Here is a 20,777-nt window from a genome sequence, read left to right on the forward strand (position 1 = left end):
ATGGCTGTGGCTTAGCACATTCAATCCCTGGGACCTCCACGGTGCCCCTGCTTGACAGAGGCACAGCTCACTAGCCTCACACGTTGCCTTATGTGACCTACTTTACAGTGGCACAGTAGCCTACTGTACTGGGGATGCAGATGCCAAGCACACTCTGGCTGAGCTGTCATTCCCTAGGGCAACAAGCCTAGTATTGACCTCTACACCCATATGTTCAATTGTCGGATGCACAATATTTGTTGTGATGTTCTACTGTTTGCAGGTCTTTATTGCCATAGCATTCCCTGTTCTTATGACCAACCTGTGTATCTGTGGAAGATGTTTGCATATGACGGGGATCCACTATATCACTTATGTCTCTGTAGTCATTTACTGTGTGCACTGGGCAGATTGCTGTGTTGTGGTTGGTTCCTGGACTGACACGTACAAATACCAGATATGTGTGGCCAACTGCTAAATGGAGATATTGCCTAAGTGTGTGAGCATGCCCAGTTCAGCCTTTCCATGGCATGTTGTCTGACATATGCCTCATTTATCAAAGTGTGCGAGCATGCCCAGTGTGAGCTTTCCATATGTTGCACTCTGAAGTCCACCACATATTTGGGTGTGTGTGAACTTCAACAATATCTCACATTTATGGTTGTGTGTTGGGTGTCATGTTGTGTACTAACTGGCCAACTGCTTCATGTCTGCCACAACAGGGATTATACTGTGCCTGCAGGGATTGCATGGGATACTTTGCAGACAGTTCTCAACATACTTTCATAATGACCTAACACTGTAGTACCGTATAGTGTACTGGTTCAGTACTTTCACTGTGGTGGACAGTATCCTGGCCTTTAGTCCTATGACTGCTTGATATCTTCATAGTGAGCACAACAGACTGTGTAGGGGCCAGTTATGCACATATGACCATGTTGCATTATGTTCAGATATGGACTACCTACACCAGGCTCGTCCAACATTGGTAGTGTATTCCACAACATGGGTGGACATTGGCAAACACTAGCGATGTTCCCTAGGTCATTTCTGATGCTAGTCACAGGGTGTGTTTGTCCTTCGACACACATTGTAACTGGAGTTTGCCATGACATATGTCATGGTTAGTATACTGTGCCTCCATCTACCTCTGACATAACAGTGATACCCAGGGTTAGCCTACCATCTCCCATCCACTCATCAGGATTCCTCTTGAAGGGTGTCGAAAAGTGACTCTCTGGCTGCCACTACCAGGAGTTTACTGAAGAGTGGGGGTGCCTTCTGTGTTATGGATCATTCTGTACAGCTTGTCCTATGTATGTTAGTGCTGGGGTTCAGGTCTCTCATGTGCATAGCTCACTGCCATTCAGATTGTACAAGGTGCAGCATGTTCATTGATTCCAGGTTGGACATGGCTTCATACATCAGGCACAGCTTGCCTGTAGCTGGGCAGTATGGCAGTGTGTGGGGCTGCAGTTTGTTTACTCAGGCAACACATGGCATCTGTTCATGCTCTTTGCTACTCCTGGTGGGGTACTGTTGTGGACTTTACAGTTGATGGAGGTGTCTGCTGAGGTATATCCCACAGGGGCTATTGTAGTCAATTGTGACGCTGATGGAGGATGACTGCAGAGCCACAGTGACATCCCCTTATCTACATCTGCCAACCTTCATGTTTGGGTGGGTATATAGTATATGTTTATGTGAACACTACAGCCACATGTTTGTCCAGTGCAGGATATCTATCACCTTTTGTACCCAGGTCTCTCATTACATGTTAGGTACATCATGGGTTAACACCTGTGTGGTAATTTGTGGGCACTTACTGTATATCCACGGTGGTTGTCTATACACAGTTCTGCAATTAGCTTGCTGACATGGCTATGGCTCCAGTTGTCTGTTTGTAGGTGGCCCTTTTGTGGGTTGCTTGTGTCAGCTGGGGGTCGGATATGGTGGGCTGTTTGTACTCCTCTGCATACATGTTCAGTCACAGTCCTTCCATGTTGGCCTATACCTATGGGACATATATACAGAATGGGGGGGGGCAGGACCAGGCCTTGTGGGATGCCACTCATATCTGCTTTGTAGTCTGACATGGATGCAGCATGTCTGACCATGTCAGTTCTGTCCTTGGTCTGGTTTGCAACCCCTCTACTGACATAGGGGTATATATTTAAGCTGGTGAACATATCCATACTGAACTCGTACGGTATTGTCTAGAAGCATGTGCACAGTCCAGCTACACTGTGTGGACCACATTGCCCTCATCAATGACCTTAATGACTGCTTCAAATGGGTCAAACATGTTTAGGGGCAGGATCTGCAGTTACAACAGCCACACTGTGTAGGGTCCAGTATCAGTAGGTCTGCAATAGCCTTCTGTCTGCGGTACATACTGATCCTTTCCATAGCTGTGCAGACCAAGCTTGTCAGGATCCTGGGGTGGTAGTTTGCAGTATCCATTCAGGCAACACCTTTGTTGTGAAGGACCACTGTTGTTGTACACTGCTCTTTGGGTACATATCCTGTGGTAAGGATGACATTGGGCAGTAGTGTGATTTGGCATTCCATTATTCTTGGAGTCCATGTTGGCCTCAGCCCAGGACACCATCACATACCTTTGCTGCTGTGTGTTTTGCTTTGCAGATGATGGCTGTTTCCTCAGCATCTGCAATGTCAGGGGACTGGCAGTCTGCTGGGATAGATATTTTGCACTCTGGGGGGGGGGGGTGTTTGCACTGCACTTGTCAGGTTGTATGTTAGCAATATGTGTGTGTGTTTGGTATGTTGTTTGTAATATCTGTGTGATTCGGAGCATATCTGTGGATGCCCAACATGGTTCCTACCATCAGTTAGGTAAGCCTTGTGATTATCCTTAGTGTCCTGTACATTTTGTATCCTCATAGGTTCATGGGTTCATACTAGGCTATCCACCCTAGGGCATTAGTAAGCCTAGCCAGAGTGTGTGTGTCTTTCGCCACCCCTTGCTATGTTTCTATTATGGCCATTTATGAATTTCTTTACTGTGCCTCTGTCTGGTCGTCACACAGTGAAGACCCCCAGTATACATGTACGATCATCCATCCACTTGGCAATATTCCTGTTGAGGGGTGTCAGTGAGGGGCTCTGCCTAACACGGATTGGGATCCTGTTTCTGGGTGTGGGGAGCCTCTGGGTTATGTATCTGTCCCTCCAGCACATCTTATTTCATTATGTGTTGAGGCTGACATCTGTCACTCTCACAGCTCCACTGGCTTTGATTTCCTGTGGTGGAGCATGTCCATTACTCCTGTGTTGGACATGGCCTTGTACAACAGACATACAATGCCTCTGTGTAGGCAGTCTGTGACTGCATTCAGCTGGGGTGTCTACAGCCAGGCAGCATATGACATATATTTCACACCCTTTATCCTCTTGGTGGGGTAACTATGAGGTCTTCCAAACCGCTGCAGGTGTCACGTCCGGTACATCCCATATGAGTCATTGTACTAGATTATGGGTCTGATAAGGGAACAGTACAGTGGCACAGTGACCTCTGTTGATGTAGATGTGAATCCTTTCATGATACGGTGTCCAATATCGACAATCTTCCTAGCCACATTGGCATTGTGAGTGTCACATGACAGATTACTGTCGACTTGTGTCCCTAGGTCCCTGATTACTCCTTGCATACATAATGGTTTGCCACCTATGTGGTAATTTGTGTGTACCTTGTCTGGTATTTGTTGGGACATTCATACTGTCCAGTGTCTTCAGGATGTCTGGGTGGAGTTCTTGTGTGTGAGAGTGTGGTCTGTCGCATGCTACAGACTGTACAGCAGTTTGGACTACACTTAGGTGCACATGGGTGGTCTCCGCTGCTTTGTGCATTGTCAGTTACCTGGCCATATGGGTGTCTGTGCTGCATATGGATACTCCCCCTCCTTTGATGTTTTGGTCCAGGTGTTGGGGCCATAACACATGATATGTGGTATAACCTAGTAGTGCTGGTGTGCTATCACTAGGCTTGCAGCAGGCTTCTGTCACTGCACAGACATCGATGTTCTCCATAATGGGAAGTGCCTCAGGGGCATGCATATTGCAGTTTACACATCTGGCATTGGTCAGCATTACCCTTATGTTTCCTACCACTTATGTTTTCTAGGGTGGTGGGTAGTCTTTTTGGCCTTGCCTACATACGGCTCTATGGAGGTGGCAAAGGCCTTATCCAGTATCCAGACGCACAGGGGTAACAGGTGCAAGCCATCACTGGAACAGCAGCATGGCTTGTCATGCTTGACATCTCAAGCAGACAGACATTATACCCTCTTGGACTGACAGCTGTAACTGTGCCAGCTGTTAAACATGATCATTCTGTGTTTGTACTGTGGCATCATTCTTGGTGAGGGTTGGATGCTGCATACAGCCAGTGTCATACCGGCCTGGGGTACATACTCAGAGAGATCATCCATGTCTCTTTTCATGTAGACCAGGGAGGTACATCTCAGGTCATTCACACCAGCATGGACATTGAGTGCATCATATTTCTGCTTGCTTTAGGGTGACCTGCGTATTTGTGTTATGTGGCATTTTGTGGCAGCCTACAGGCAGCTTACTCTACCCTTTCCCTTGTTCAGTCTGGTGAGTGGGACAGCAGTGTGTCTGCCTATACAGACACCTATTACAACTGTATCAGGCATGTTGTTTCTCCTTCTGGCCTGTGACTGTTTGGCACACCAGCTTTGTGTACTATTCGTTGCATGTGCTATGTTTGGAGGTTGTGGTTGCTTGTGATCTGCTTTGGAGGCTTCTGTTGGTGTGGTGTGTTTGTAATTAGGGCCTCTGAGAATATTTTTCTGTGTTTATGTGTTTGGTTTACAGTTGTGGTAGGTCTATGTGGGACTGGGTTTGTGGTGTATGTGGTTACCTTCTCCTCCTGACTAGTTTTGACAGTACTGAGTTGGTGGAGCTCAACCTCTGGTTTGGATACATGGTTGCATCTATCACATATATTTGTATTTATTGGGGGGTGTTGTGGTTGTCTGTGTACTTGGGACAGGTATCACATTGCCTCTGGATTCACAGATTCTACTTGTTGTGGCTGGACTTAGTGGATTGTATGTGTGGACATATGTTATTGCCATACTACTGGTCAGTGATTACTTCCCTTTTTATGTTTGCTCTATCATGTGGTAGCTTCCTCATTCTCTTGCATGGTTTGGTAAAGGCTGGAGTCCAGCATGCCAGATGCCTGCGTGTATGGCATTGTGTGTTGTTGTTATTTGTGATTTCATACTCCAAGCATTCCTGGCTGTGTTCATGGAATGCCTGTATAACATGTTCTGTGGTGTGTCCCATATTCTGCACTTGCACAGGGCCTTTCGTGGATTCAACATCAGTTTGGAGGGCTGCAACCTATGCTTTACACATGTTTTTCACTGTGGTATTCTGGCCAGGGACTGGGGTCAGGATGTGTATATCCAGTGTGATTACTCTATGGTCTGGTCTTACCAGTGAGGGATACACTTCTCATCTTGCCATCCAGTACCCATGTTGCTGATTATCACATCCAGTATGCTTACCCCTCTTGTGGGAGTGGTACGTTGTTCCTGGGCATTTTGGTTTATGGTTTCTGAGAACTTTTCTCCTACTGTGTTGGTGCTAGTATAATGCTCCCAGTGTATGTCTGGGTATTTTCAGTCAAGCAATATAATGTGGTTTGGGGGGCTTGATATATTCATGTATTCCAACATAGGCCAGGTGCAGTTCCTGGTATTAGGACAGTAGTCTGCAGCAGGCTATATACTGGGAGGCGGTTTTAGCCATTGGTATTTGACCATGGCTAATCCATGCTGCTTCTTGTGGTACCAACATGGGGGTGTGGTTATCCTTGACATTTATTGCTAGTCACCCTCCTTTTGTAGCTTGTTCCATGTTTTGTGGCTGTACAGCACAGTATGAGGTGTGACCTGCTAGTGTTAGGGTGCTGATGTGAGCCTTGACCCAGTTCTCTATTACAGGACTGGTATCTACATTCTCCATACTGTGTGCGTTTACACTGCACACATCTTGCTGTTTAGACTTCTGGCATTGGGGAGCATTACATCTAGGTTCCTATCCCTTGTGGTACCTATGAAGGTGGGTTTGTGTTTTGAGATTTACCTATTCAGGGCATGCTGTGGGTACTGACAGCCTTTGCCAGTATCCATGAGGCATGGAATGATAGGTGCATGCCACCCCTAGCAGGTGGTGCATCATGTCATGCTCCACATGTCTTCCCAGCCTGAAACACATTGGCTCCCCTTTGACTAATTGCATTACTTCAGCCAGTTATTGCACTTGATCATCCCATCATCATTTTGTGGCTTCATGCTTGGTGAGGGTGGATGTTAGTCAGGGTGCTCAGGTGTGCATATAGTACATGGTGTTACATTACTTAACACATGGCATTCATGCCTCAGGTGGTGCTGCAGGGCTGCCTCTGTCGGATGCGCATATTACACTTCCCTGTACATGTTTGTGAGCAGGTCATGTCATTTTAGGCATCCATGTTATTATTTGAGTGAGTCAGAGGGGGTATCATTCCCAGGGTTCCTACTGAGCCAGTATATGTGCTATGCGTTGCCTCTTTGCCAAGGCCAGGGCATACTGGGCACGCCTCCTTCTGCCTACTGGGGCAGGCTCAGGTTCCTCCTCCGAGTCACGCTCTGCCTGTGATGGCCTTGGCAATGGTGGGGGGCTGTTTGGCCCAGCCCTATGCTGCTCCTGCTGCAGCTGTTTTCGCAAGATCATATTATGTAGTATAGCACATACCATGACAATTTGGGTACATGTAGTTGGTGTGTACTGCAAGGCTCCACCAGATGTGTCCAGACACCGGAAACGTGACTTGAGCAGCCCAAACACACGCTCTATTACATTACGTGTTTGTGCATGTGCCTCATTATGGCGTTCCTGTTCAGGTGAGTGTGCGTTTCTGATGGGTGTCATCAGCCACGGCTCCAGTGCATAACCTGCATCCCCCACTAGGTGTCCGTGTGGGATGTCCCCATTGGCAAATGTCTGGTACAGCTGCGTCAAATACCAGATGTGGGAATCGTGGTAACTCCCAGGGCAGCCAGCACACACATTCATTATTATGCCCTGGGCATCACACACGACCTGGCAGTTGATGGAGGGGAAGCCCTTGTGGTTAATGTAGGCCATACCCTGCTCACCGGCTGGTGCTTTGATGCGTATGTGCGTGCAGTCTATTGCACCCACTACCTCAGGGTATTCCGCTTTTTGCTGGAAGAGATACATATTGCTGACCAATACCTCACGGGCATTGGGGAAATATACATGATCACCGATATGTGCTGACATGGCATCCAGGAACTGGTGCAGTACCCTGGAGGCTGATGCCTGTGATATCCCCATCATATCGCCAGTTGGTCTCTGGAAGGTACCTGTTGCTAGTATTCTTAGGCCAACACATACCTTGGTTTCCACTGGGATGGGTTCCCCTCTGTTGGTTCTGTGTGTGAGGCGTGGCCTGCACAGCTTAACAATTTGCTGCAGGAGCTCTCTGTCCACTCTATAGCTCTACTATCTCCAGCTCATGTAACCCGTGGTAGGTGACCCTGGGCCTGTACACTCTTCTCCGTCTCCTCACTGTGGGTTGTCTGGCACCATCTGCATTGTCACCACCCTCAGCAAGTCGCCTATGTCTCATTATGACAGCTATGGCAGCCCCTAACATTTCTGCTCAGAGTGAAGCTTTTTCAGTTTTCACTTCTATTAGCTTACTCCTGTCTTGCAGTGTCTCTTAAGAGAAACATCCTGCACTACTGTTTGCAGAGTTTTAAGTGCTGGGCTGGGCTACTATTCTGCCTGTGTAATTACCTGCTTCTAATTGTTTTCACCTGATAGCTTCAGCAGTTATCCCTGCTAGCTTCCTATTAATTCTGTTGCTTCCTTTTTCCTTTCTGTTTCCTCAGGGGGGAGCAACGTGCATACCAGCAGAAACACGCTCACAGTGGCTTACACGCACTCACACGTGCTTACACGGTTCAGAATCTACTTATTCGGGTTAAAACACGCGCGCACCCGCGCAAACACTGTTACACGTCTGCCAACAGCCTCCAACATGCTCAGCCTGCCCTACACGCGCGCACACCAGCGCAAACAGTGTTAAACATCTCCCAACACGCTCCCACATGCTCAGCCTGCCTTACACGTGTGCACACTGCCCTACTTGCGCTTCATGGCGCACACACGTGCGCATGCACACCCAGCAAGAAACTTTGGTGTAAGTAACAGTGTACACCTTCCATTTCTTGACTTTCCCTGACTTATCTAGTGGCACACCTCTTTCCATGATCTTTGTCTGTCATCTGTCATGTTACACTGACCTCCAATGAACTGCATTTCTTTCTACCATTCCCCCCTGTGATCTCCTACTCTATTCCTCCCCCTTATGTATCTCTTACACTACTCAGACTGTGCTCATTTGCTATGTGACTGTGAGATTCAGTATCCTAACCCTCATTTACATGAGATTGCCTACTAATGCTTAGTTACATGTCTTAGACTCAGCTTCCCCCCTTAGCAACCACTACACGGTGGCCATGTTGTTTTTGGTCTGCTGGTCCCTGCATTGTCATTCCATGTATTGCATGAAACCTACATTTGTGGGTTTATAACCTTCTTTTTTATGTTTTTATACAGCGCAGCCCGTTTGCGCGGGGCTGCACCGGGTTTAAACATCGGCGATCGCCGGGAAAAAAAAATTATATTTTTATTATTTTTGCATCGGGTTACCTTGCCAATGGCCACATATTTGGCCATTGGCATGCTGCCTGACACATATGCACCCTTTATTTGGAGCTGACATGGCTCCGTTATGGAATTTGCAGAAACGTACTCAGTTGTCAACTGAGTACATTTCTGCAGCTAAAACGTCTCTTACACGGACTGGTTTCTGCTTCGTGGATCGCTAATATACCTCATTTGCATACCTTTCGGCTGCAAGTGAGGTATTTAGCATGTCCACGCCCAGCCCGTTTAAGAGACGTTTTAGCTGGTCTCTTACACGGAGTTTAGGGCTGTTCCTGGATCGCGAGGCTTGCATGGAGTGTTACACGTCTCTTACACTCCGTGCAAGCCTTCGTGAATCCTGCCCAATGGATTTAAAAAAGGGGGACTTGGATCTGAAATTGATTATTTTGTATTATTGGAAGCCTTGTGAGTAGCAGATGGTGAAACAGTTGTGACAGGTTTTTCAGACTATTTAGACATATCGATGGAGGTGATGGAATAAAAGGAGTATATTAAATTAAGTAAGGGAATAAAAAGAATAAATGGGGAAATTATGGGGTAAAATTGAAGTGTGCAAAGTACTGGTATTAATGTAGGATCATATAACCATGAATGACATCTATAAAAACTGGTCTGGCTGGTGGATTGAACTTAAAAGAAGTATAAAAGGTGATTTTTCAGATGCAGGATGATGTAAGAAAGGAAGAGAAAGTGAAGTATGGGAAAATGTATAGAAATATATTAGAAAATTTAGAGAATAATAGAAAAGCGTATTGTAATATGGAAAAATATATAGAAGTTACTGGAAAAAAATAAAGCATTACTGTTTAGAAAGAAATATTATTTACAAAGGAGAACTGAGGAGGTATCTGCATATTTTGGCAAAACAGTAAAGGAGGATATTAGTATAATGAGATAAATGAAAAATGTAAAAGGAGAGGTAAAAAGAACAGAAGAACAAATTGTGAGTGTTGTAGTATAGCATGTGTAAAATATGTTTGAGAGTATAAGGGTGGAAATAATAAAGAATGGAAGGTAAAGACATTTCCATTTCAAGTTAAGGAAGAATTTGAAAAATAAATTACTATTAATGAATTGGATGAAGTAGTTAAGAAAGTAAATATTGATTCAGAATCAGGCTCACAAGGCATAGGGTATGGAAAGTAAAAGAAATTAATGGGCTTGCAAAGAGGTTATTTTGAAAATATACTGAATGGATGGTTAAAGGAAGGGTTTATTTATGAAGAGTTATGTAGCTGTATATTAAAATTTATATGGAAGAAAGATGAGAAGAATAAAATAAAAAATGGAGACCCATCACACTAAATAATACAGATTATAAAATGTTTATGTGAGTAATAAAGAGAAGAAAAAAAGAAAGATGAGGGATATTATGGAAGAAAGTATATATAGTAGAAAAGGGAAGGGATGTCAATAATCATTATTGCTTGTGAAAGAAATGGTGGATGATGTTATAAGCAAAAGGGAGGATGTGAAATTTATGGTAGGTGATATCAGCAATGTATTTGACACAGTAGGACATGATGCCTTGTGGGATGCTATGGGGAAGTATGAAATAGGTAATAGAATTACATCAGAATAATAAAGTGAAAGTGTTAATGAATGGGTGGTTGAGTAAAAAAATATGCAACAAGTGTGATATAAGACAAAGATGTCCTATGACAGGAATATTGTTTGCACTAGTGATGAATGCGAAAGTGAGTGAAGTAGCTTATAAAATGAAAGATACTAAATATGTGATGAAAAAGGAGGTAGTGATACTGGTAGTTTTGACATATGCAGATGATATAGTTGAAACTGATATGCATGACGGAAGTGCTGGTTTGACTGAATGGACATTTAAAGGAGATGGAAATTACAGAATAAAGATGAAAGTAAGGCTTGGGTAATGTGAAAATTGGAGGGTGGTGTATTTTTCAGTGAATTAAGTGTCTTTGACAGGAATAACATTTGGGAAAATGTAGTTATGAAGCAATGGAAGGTTATGATAAAACAAATGAAAGAAATGTGTCTTCTCTGAAGGATGCACAGATTAGCATTCAGGAAAAAGGTTTAGCTGGTGAATTCAGTATTAATAGGAAAATATTGCATATGTCAAATGTTTATATTATTCCAGTAAAATATAATAAGGAAATTGTGCAACTGGTGTTTTCTTTCATATTAGAGTCAAGATTAAACCCAGTGAAAAGAGGTGTGCTGTATGTGAGTAAAGATGAAAGGCGATTGGGGTTACTAAATCCAGTTGCTTATTCTATCTGTTTTTTAAACTTTCTAAAGTGGGCAAAAGAAGAGAATGAGAATTTAATAATGAGAATGTTTAAATATAAGTACAAACAAATTCTGGCCGATTCAGTAATTTGAGGGAACTATTGAATCAGAAAGGACAAAGCACTGTGGGGAAAAGGCTGGGGGCATTTCCTGTAGCATGTGCAAAGTGTGTAAAAAAATAAAAAATGTGGATGGTTGGGTGATTAATGGAAAGACATTTTGGATAAAGAATGAGTTTAAATGTGACTCATGTGGGGTAGTGTATATTATTGGATGTGGATGCACACCCAAGAAGTGGTATATAGGACAAACAGAGAAAAGTGAAGTTAAGAATATTAGAACATTTGGGTGATGTTAGAAATAGAAGAATGGAAAGTCCTGTAGCCCAGCATTTTTGTTTCTGTTCATGGGGGGAGTGCTGACAGCCTTTTAGTATAAAAATGCAGGAAGTTGCAAAAGTTATGACCGAGAGACAACCACTGGGCAGCAGCTTAGCCAGTATTAAAATGCATATTTAAATAGTAGACACGTACTCAAATAATAAAAATCCAACAGTTTATTTTACAGGCACCAGGTAAGCGCTTTCACTTACAGCTTCATCAGACCATTACATTTTAAAAACCTCCATTGCTTTATATACTGATCACATATTAAGACTAATTGTCCAATTTAGTATCTTAAAGCAGAACAATCAGCATATATGCTGTAGGATACGTACATAGAGCATATATATATATTAAAAAACAACATATCTACACATCATAAATACTATATGAATAGATAAATATCTGAACACATTACTAATGTATTGTCGGTTTACTTTTACATGTGCGTATTGCACACGGGCGACCGTCAAATGTTCGAAAGACAGTTTTCAAGTCCTGAAAACTTTGAACGGAAGACGGTTCGAATGTGCAATGAGCAAATGCACAGTGAGAGTCACTCATTGCACATTCGACATTTAGGGGCAGAGCGCACTATAGTGGGAAGTTGGAAATAGTTCCATTCCCTGCTGTAGTGTGATCCCGGAGTTAAAATAATAAAGAAGGGGGGTGTGGGGGGCACAGCCCCCCCATATGGGGGGTGCAGGGGGGCTTGCCCCCCCTACATTACACGGCATATACTTTTGTTGTCTACATTCATGTTCGAAAAACAGCGAATCGGCTGTTCGATTTGCTGCTTTTTGAACATTAGAAACTGTCGCTTTTTCCAGTTTCGTTTTACGATGCAAGGATATGACCACTCGCACAAGTGTGATTCGAGGTTTTAAAGGTAAACCGTATTGTCACTATTTCATTGTGTCAAATACTACCTTTAAAAACTACTTATGAAAATGTATGCTTTCTATAAAATATATACGCTTGTGTACACATTCTATTTCTAATTAGTAGATAAGTGTGTTTATAACCACAAATTATACTAGTACAATAAATAAAATAACATCTCATTAATTTATCAAAATAGGCTATATTTTGAGTACATGAAACAAGGTAGTATATACATAAAAATCAACTAGATATATAAAAAAAGAATAATATATACATAGAAATCATGGTCATAATGCCACCATAATATTGCCTCTAATTAGGGATCAGATGCCTAGATTTTAATACAGGTTTCAATGAGGCTGTCTCATTGAGGCCTCTACCTTTGTCTGCTCTCATTTTCATAATCCAGTTGTTTTCCCTTTTTTCTGTATTGTTCCTTATGTTGCCCTCCCTTACAATAGGGGCAATGGTATCAATGACCATGAAACGAAACACATGCTCCTCCCCATGTGCCATAATGTGTTTGGCTAATGCATTCATGCTATAGCCTATTCTAATAGCATAGAGATGCTTTCTGATTCTAGTCCGGAAGGCCCTATTGGTCTTACTGACACAGAATAAGAGGCATCTTTGGCATACAGCCAAATACACCACATGGGTACTACCACAATCTGCATTTACATAAAACTTAAAATACTGGCCTGTATCTGGGTGTATAAACCCATCTCCTGCTTCAATATATGTACAGAAGTTACATTTCCCACATGGGCTTATCCCTATATAGTCATTATTACTGGTTTTAGTCACTGGATGACATAGTAGCCTTTTGAGATTAAATTTATTCTTATACTGAAATCTAGGTTTATCCCCTACTATGTCTCTTAATTGTGGATCGATTGTAAGAATACGCCAGTGGTTATCTCTAAGATCCCTAATGTTTCTGTTGTCACTGGTAAAATACATAGGTATTTTTAATGAAGATGTTTCACTGTTATGCTGATTAGGTACATGTATTTGTGCAGAATAATAAGGTGCAGCTGTACTTTCTCTCAGTAGGTGCATATTTTGTACCCCTGCCTCTACCTCTGATTCCTTATATCCACGTTTAAGTAATCTACACTTGAATGCATTAATTTCCTGTTGATATCGTTCTTCTGTAGCATTAAGGCGTGATATCCTAACGCTTTGTCCCTTTATAATATTATTAAATATATACGAGGGATGCATACTATGTCGATGAAGAAGGATATTCCTATAGCATTTATTTTCTATAAACTCCCGTGTTGACATGTGTATTCATTACTCTCTCTCTCTACAAATACATCCAGGAACTCAATCCTAGTACCTGAATAATTGGATGTAAACCTAAGATACGTAGTCATGTTATTCATATATTCCACATCTTTCTAAATCCATTAAATTACCTTCCTATGTGAAAAAAATGTTGTTGACAAAACGTCGATAAAAAGGGATGCTCTTTTGGTGCCATGCATTATGAAATAATGCTTCCTCTTCCCACATGGCCAAAAACAAGTTGGCGTAGCTATTGGCACAAGATGTGCCCATAGCTACGCCTTCATGTTGGATGTATATGTCATCACCATACACAAAGACATTGTTCTCTAATATAATTTCCAGGAACATACATAGAAGATCAACTTTTTGCTCTGTGTATTCACTGTGTTTAACTAGATACTTTTTAATGGAAGTAATGCCGGAGGAATTGGGAATGATGGTGAATAAGGACTGCACATCTGAGGTTACAAACACCATGTTGGATTTCATATTTGTTCCATTAAAGAATCCATATAAATCCAACAGAAATTGTTTAGTACCCTTGAGTATATTTTTTATTTCTGTCTATAATTGGTCTAAGGTGTCTTTCAACATATAGCGAAAAGGGCTCCGTGCACCATCCCCTACCAGAGACATCTTGGGTGTCCTCTGTATTGCTGGAATCATTGGATATTCCACTTCCAGGAACCTTGCTAGTTAAGTTTTAATAATGCAGCTGTTCACTATCTCAACTATTGTGTTATATATATTTGACTTAATTTTGTCTAGTCTTGTCCTATCAATGATGCCATAAATTGCATCATTACTGAGTATATTCTTCATAGTCTCATGATATTTTGTCTTATCCATGACTACCAGGGGTCCACCCTTATCCGCTGGTCTAAATACCACTGTGTCATCCTGTTTTAACCTCTGTAATGCTTTCCTTTCATTTTTGTTTAAATTACTTCTATTACATTTTTTGTAGGTGGAATTAATACTTTGTTCACTATATAATCTATAGGTTCATAGGTTGGTACTAGGCTATCAGCCCTAGGGCCTATACAAGCCTAGCCATAACAATTCCCTGGCTATTTCTTCCCACACTATTTACTTCCCTGGACCCCTGTCTAGCAGGGCGACTGATGTGATCCCCGGGGTGAATTTCCTTTCTCCCATCCAATCGTCAAAGTTCCTTTTGAAGAGGACCAAAGAGGCACTCTGCTTGACATGTATGGGCAATCTATTCCAGAGTCTGGGGAGTCTCTGGGTCAGAAACCTATCCCTCCAGCATGTTTTGTTTATTGTGATGACAAGGTTTAGATCCCTGGAGCATGTGGCTCTGAGGGATTGGGATTTCTTTAAGTGTAGCATGTCCAACAGCTCTGGGTTTGACATGGCCTTGTATGTTAAGCAAAGATCCCCTCTGAGTAGACGATATGCTACAGAGTATAGCTGGAGTTTTTTAAGACGGTCAGCGTAGGGCATCTGCTTTAGGCCTGTGATTCTTTTAGTGAGGTATTTCTGTGGCCTTTCCAGTTGTTGCAGATGTCTTGAGAGGTACATACCAAATGGGGCATTGTATTCTATAATGGGTCTAATGAGGGATGAGTACAGTGGGACAATGACCTCCTTTTTTCTGGATGAAAATCCCTTAGTGATGAGGTGTGCCACATAGAAGGATTTCCTGACTGTTGTGGCGATGTGGTTATCGAAGGTGAGACCACTGTCCACCTGTGTCCCTAAGTCTCTTATCAAACTTTCGGTGTTTAGTGTACTGCCACCTATATGGTAATTCATGGATACATGTTTTTTCCCAAAGGGGATAACTATACATTTCTTGGCATTGAGCTTGAGCCCATGGCTCTAGCACCAAGCATCTGTTTCTGTAAGGCTCTTTTGTAGAGTATCCACATCATTTGGGGATTCAGTAATGGCTCCCAGTTTGCAGTCATCTGCAAACTTTGTTATCCAGAGTCCCTTAGTGTTGGCCTGTACTTCAGAGAAGTAGATGCCAAACAAGAGTGGTCCCAGGACTGAACCCTGAGGTACTCCACTTGTCACTTGTCTGGAGCCGGATTTGGAGTCGGCTACTTTTACAGTGTGGGTTCTATCAGTAAGCTAGTTAGCAACCCATTGGGTGACATAGGGATTAATGCCCAGCTTAGTAAGTTTATCTATGATTCCAGAGTGGGGGAAGGTGTCAAAGGCCTTGGCAAGGTCTAGATAGGCTGTGTGGACCACCTTACCCTTGTCCATGGCTCTGGAGACTGATTCGAAGAAGTCAATCAAGTTCAGGAGACAAGATCGGCCCTTCACAAACCCAAACTGGGTGGGGTCCAGTGTTTGAAGGTTGCCAATGTCTTTGTTTATAAGTTCCATGATAATACACTTCATGGCCTTGCAGATAAGGCTTGTCAGACTGATGGGACGGTAGTTTCCGGGATCCAAGGTGGATCCCCCCTTGTGGAGTGGGATAACTGTAGCTGTGCGCCACTCAGTGGGCACAAAACCTGAGGTGAGGCTATGATTAAACATGACACTTAGGTGAGGTGCCAGTTCATATTGTAGTTCATGTAGTACACAGCCCGAGATGTCATCTGGTCCCATGGATGCTGCATTCTTAGCTTTGGAGAGTGTGTTTTTTACCTGTGTGGCCGTTATTACCGGAATTTGGCAATCTTCCGGTATTGAGATGGGCCATTTAGGGGGTGAGAGGGAGGTGAAGTTGGCACTGAATCGATCTGCCAGGATATTGGCAATATCCTTGGGATCAGTATATTTAATGCCATTCTGTTTTAGCTCAGAGCAGATCTGAGCATTGCCATTTAGATTCTTGACATAGTTATAGAATGCCTTGTTGTTGTCTTTGGAATCTTTGGCAATTTTATTTTCGTAACTAGCTTTGGAGGATTTTATGAGGGATCTCAGTTTCTTACTGAGGCTGGTAAGGAAGTTTTTTGCATCCTGGGATTTTCCTCTTTTCTGCAACAGTTTCTTCCTTTTGTTGTAAAGTTTGTTTATGGCAGGGGACCACCAGATTGGCTTCTTTTTTTTGGATGAGAGCATATTGGTTCTATTTGGGATGGCACGATTTATGCATGAGTGGATGTGCTCGTACAGTGCCTTAGTGTAGGATTCAGCAGTTGAAATTTCAGCTCCCGTCTGCATGGGTGTCATGAAGTTTGTCACTTCTGACTTGAGTAGCATGAAGTTGGCTTTGGAGAAGTTTTTTATGGAGGTTTCCTTACTGGGGGGTGGGGGAGGGATGTGGATGTTAAGGGTGATTAGCTTATGGTCAGACGTGACTAACGAGGGGGTGACGATAGGTGTGGAGCATCGATTTCCCATGTTGGTAATGACCAGGTCTAGGATATTGGAGTCCCTGGTGGGACTATGGATTAGTTGATCCAGGGCGTTGGAATTTATGTATTCCAAGAACCGTTGGGCAAAGGTGTTGGTACATTAGTAGCTTTCCCAGTTAATGGCAGGGTAGTTAAAATCACCCAGTATTAGGGTGTTTGGTTCTATCTTAATATTTTCCAGTATGTTTAGAAAGGTGTAGTGGGAATCTTGGGGTATGGTGGGGGATCTGTAGCAAGCTACAATTTGGATTGTAGTCTTACCTAGTGTTAGTTGCACCTGGAGAATTTCAGACGCATTGTGTTGGGCAACTAGCCTGGTGGTGTGAATATCCTTGGTGAATATTGACACTCATCCACCATTAGTGTTTCGGTCCTGCTTTGGTGGCCGAAAAGTGTGGTAAGAGTTGTAGCCTGGTATTGCAGGGGTGCTCTCTGGAGCCTTGAACCAGGTCTCAGTTACTGCACAGATATCAATGTTCTCCATTTTTAGGAGTGCCTCGAGATAGTGCATTTTGAGGTTTAGACTTCTAGCATTGAGTAGCATTACCTTCAGATTTTGCATGCTTGTACCTGTTACGGTGGTGGTTTTGTTCTTTGAACTTTGCCTCTTCCACTAAATTACAGAATGCTTCCACCAAAGGGTGATTATGTGGTATGTATTCACTGGGTTTCTTAAACACCTGTCTATAATCATTTTCACCATTTCCAAACTGATATCTCAACATCACATTTCTAACGAAAACTTTAATGTCAGTTAAAACATCTGTAAGTTGGCTAGAAGTGGTGGGAATACAGTTCAAGCCCTTATTCAGTACATTCATTTCATCATTATCCAATCTTCTATTTGGGATATTCCATACTAAACAGTCTTCGTTTGGTTCCACATGTTTTTGAGTGTTTGATTGGGCTCCCTCTCCTTGGAGAGTTTCCGTTTCTGTTGCCCTTGGCTCATGGAACGTTCTCTCCTGAACCCCTTCTCCATTACTATGGGAAGGGGGAATTGTTGAAAAACCATGACATTATTTTGTTCATTAATAACTCTTTGTGTTGTCCCTATGGTGTTATTTTTAGGGCGCACAACAGGTTGATGTGAGGCATTATCTGGAGAACTGGTAGATGGTTCCATTTGAGTAATAATGATAGGTGGAGTTTTTTCTTTTTCTTTTTGTACACTATTAACATTAGGTACATTAATTCTGCTGATATTAGACTCAGTACCTATAGCAGGATTATAATTAATGTCATTAACTTCTGAGTCCTTTCTACTGCTATTATTGGTATTACTGTCATTAGTTATTTCATTATTAGATGGAGTATAGATATTAGCTGCATTCCTTGCAGTTGCTGGCATTTGTCTCGATGCCTGAGTCGGCCTCAGCCAGGTAAAGACATGACCTAGGTGAAAATCTTGTGTATCTCTGTCTATTTTGTTGTGCTTTGGCTGTAACAAGCGCTTCTCAAAAGCTAAGATTCCATCTAGTACATTAGACAAAGCATTATCAATTAAAACATGAGGGTAGCTAGAATACAACACTTCTTGTTGTTCTATTATAGATGTAATCAATTCTTCTTCTATTGGCTTAAAGAATTCTAATAGTAGTTGTATATAATTCATGCTCACCTCTATGTTAAGTTTCTGCCGTTTCGTGAGTAATTCTGGATATTGCTCACCGTATGTGGGCATTTTCAATACCCGCAAACCTCTGGGTATAATGCCCCTGCTGAGGCATGCTTCAAAGTGTTGTTGTTGGGTAGACAAACGTTTTAACTTAAGAAAATCTATTTCTAGTCTATCAACTGCTGTTCGCATTTGTTCCAACATCTCCATTGTAACTGAAGTGCTGACTTCACCACTGCTGGCTTCATATAATAGTAGTGAGTTAACATCACTCCTCGTGCTCATCACAGACTTGGTCTTCAGGTTTTTGCCTCCTTTATATAAAGTATTCAATCTTTTTTCAGAGATGTTAAGACCCAGTTCATGTCTATTCAGACCGCTAGTACCAGCACCGGCTACAGCGGACTCTTCCGCTCTCACAGACCCGATTGGTCTGTAGTCTGATTCAATGTTTTCTATGCTTTCCGCCACATCTCTGTAAAGTGTGAAAATTAAAGTACAAATAAAACAAATAAATATAGCCGCACTCAACAGAGCAAATGCCTCCTGGTCATTGATACTATAGCCCCTATTGTAAGGGAGGGCAACATAAGGAACAATACAGAAAAAAGGGAAATCAACTGTATTGTGAAAATGAGAGCAGACAAAGGTAGAAGCCTCAATGAGAGAGCCTCATTGAAACCTGTATTAAAATCTGGGCGTCTGATCGCTAATTAGAGGCAATATTATGGTGGCATTATGATCATGATTTCTATGTATATATTATTCTTTTTTATATATTTAGCTGCTTTTTATGTATATACTACCTTGTTTCATGTACTCAGCTGATATAGCCTATTTTGATAAATTAATGAGATGTTATTTTATTTATTGTACTAGTATAATTTGTGGTTATAAACACACTTATCTACTAATTAGAAGTAGAATGTGTACACAAGCGTATATTTTTTATAGAAAGCATACATTTTCATAAGTAGTTTTTAAAGGTAGTATTTGACACAATGAAATAGTGACAATACATTAGTAATGTGTTCAGATATTTATCTATTCATATAGTATTTATGGTGTGTAGATATGTTGTTTTTTAATATCTATATGCTCTATGTACGTATCCTACAGCATATATGCTGATTGTTCTGCTTTAAGATACTAAATTGGACAATTAGTCTTAATATGTGATCAGTATATAAAGCAATGGAGGTTTTTAAAATGTAATGGCCTGATGAAGCTGTAAGTGAAAGCGCTTACCTGGTGCCTGTAAAATAAACTGTTGGATTTTTATTATCTGAGTACGTTTCTACTATTTAAATATGCATTTTAATACTGGATAAGCTGCTGCCCAGTGGCTGTCTCTCGGTCATAACTTTTGGAACTAATTATTAACTATTTTTTCTGGTATAACCATACTGTCCTAGTTTTCAAAGTTTATATGTAACTGGGTTACATTTCAAATCAGATTTGGTATAACAAAATTTAAAATGTACAATTTGCCCACTCTGTCCCAACCAGTCAGTAAATTAAGAATCAGCTTGTTCATCATTTATACGTGATAAATCCTGGTGATTACTAACAGACATACTGAGACTTAACTTACGTGTCATTTTTCCGCCAGTTGATAGTGCACGTGGCTCCAGTCGGATCAGGAGCATAACTTGCCCAGCCCACAATGGGTACAAAGGCCCAGAACAAAGCATTTATCCAAGCTGTTAGAATCATGGTAGTGTACGTATGTTTAGTCATCTTCTCAACTATAAAAAAATAAAAGCTGCATATAAAAATATTTCATAATAGTGTTGTACTGCATAAAGGTCACAAAAGCAATCTCTTCTGAATGCAGTATGCAGACTAGATCATATTTATATACATAAACCGGAATGTAAAATGTCATCATTATTATAAAAAGAATAAAACTGCATATTTTATTTTACTATCCCTTATCTAAAATAAACAGTCAATCGATTACTTCTGAAATAAACTTACTGCTGATCTCATAACTGGGAAAGACCTCAGAGTATTTTATTAAAATGCATAGCTAGATACATGTAACTCTTTGATAGCTGAAAGCATTTGCAGAAACAGATAGGCAATGAAACCATTTTGTTAAAACATTTACTGGCACTTAGTTAAGTCACCATAATTCCATATTAAATGATTTATATAATGCACCATTTTTACATTGCAGAACAAACAGATCTGTTTTCACAC

General features: G+C 41.8%; 1 protein-coding gene across 1 annotated transcript in view; it reads right to left on the minus strand.

The window, feature by feature from the left end:
- RRH (retinal pigment epithelium-derived rhodopsin homolog) overlaps positions 1 to 20,777 on the minus strand; it is a 341,638-nt gene that overhangs the window by 152,210 nt on the left and 168,651 nt on the right. Inside the window, exon 4 of the mRNA XM_044062132.1 lies at positions 20,167 to 20,320. Within this exon, the coding sequence (XP_043918067.1) occupies positions 20,167 to 20,320 (154 nt within the window). The remainder of the gene's footprint in view (positions 1 to 20,166; positions 20,321 to 20,777) is intronic.

This window comes from Protopterus annectens, chromosome 2.part1 (genome assembly GCF_019279795.1).
Source record: "Protopterus annectens isolate FY-2018-M chromosome 2.part1, PAN1.0, whole genome shotgun sequence".
NCBI lineage: Eukaryota > Metazoa > Chordata > Ceratodontiformes > Protopteridae > Protopterus > Protopterus annectens.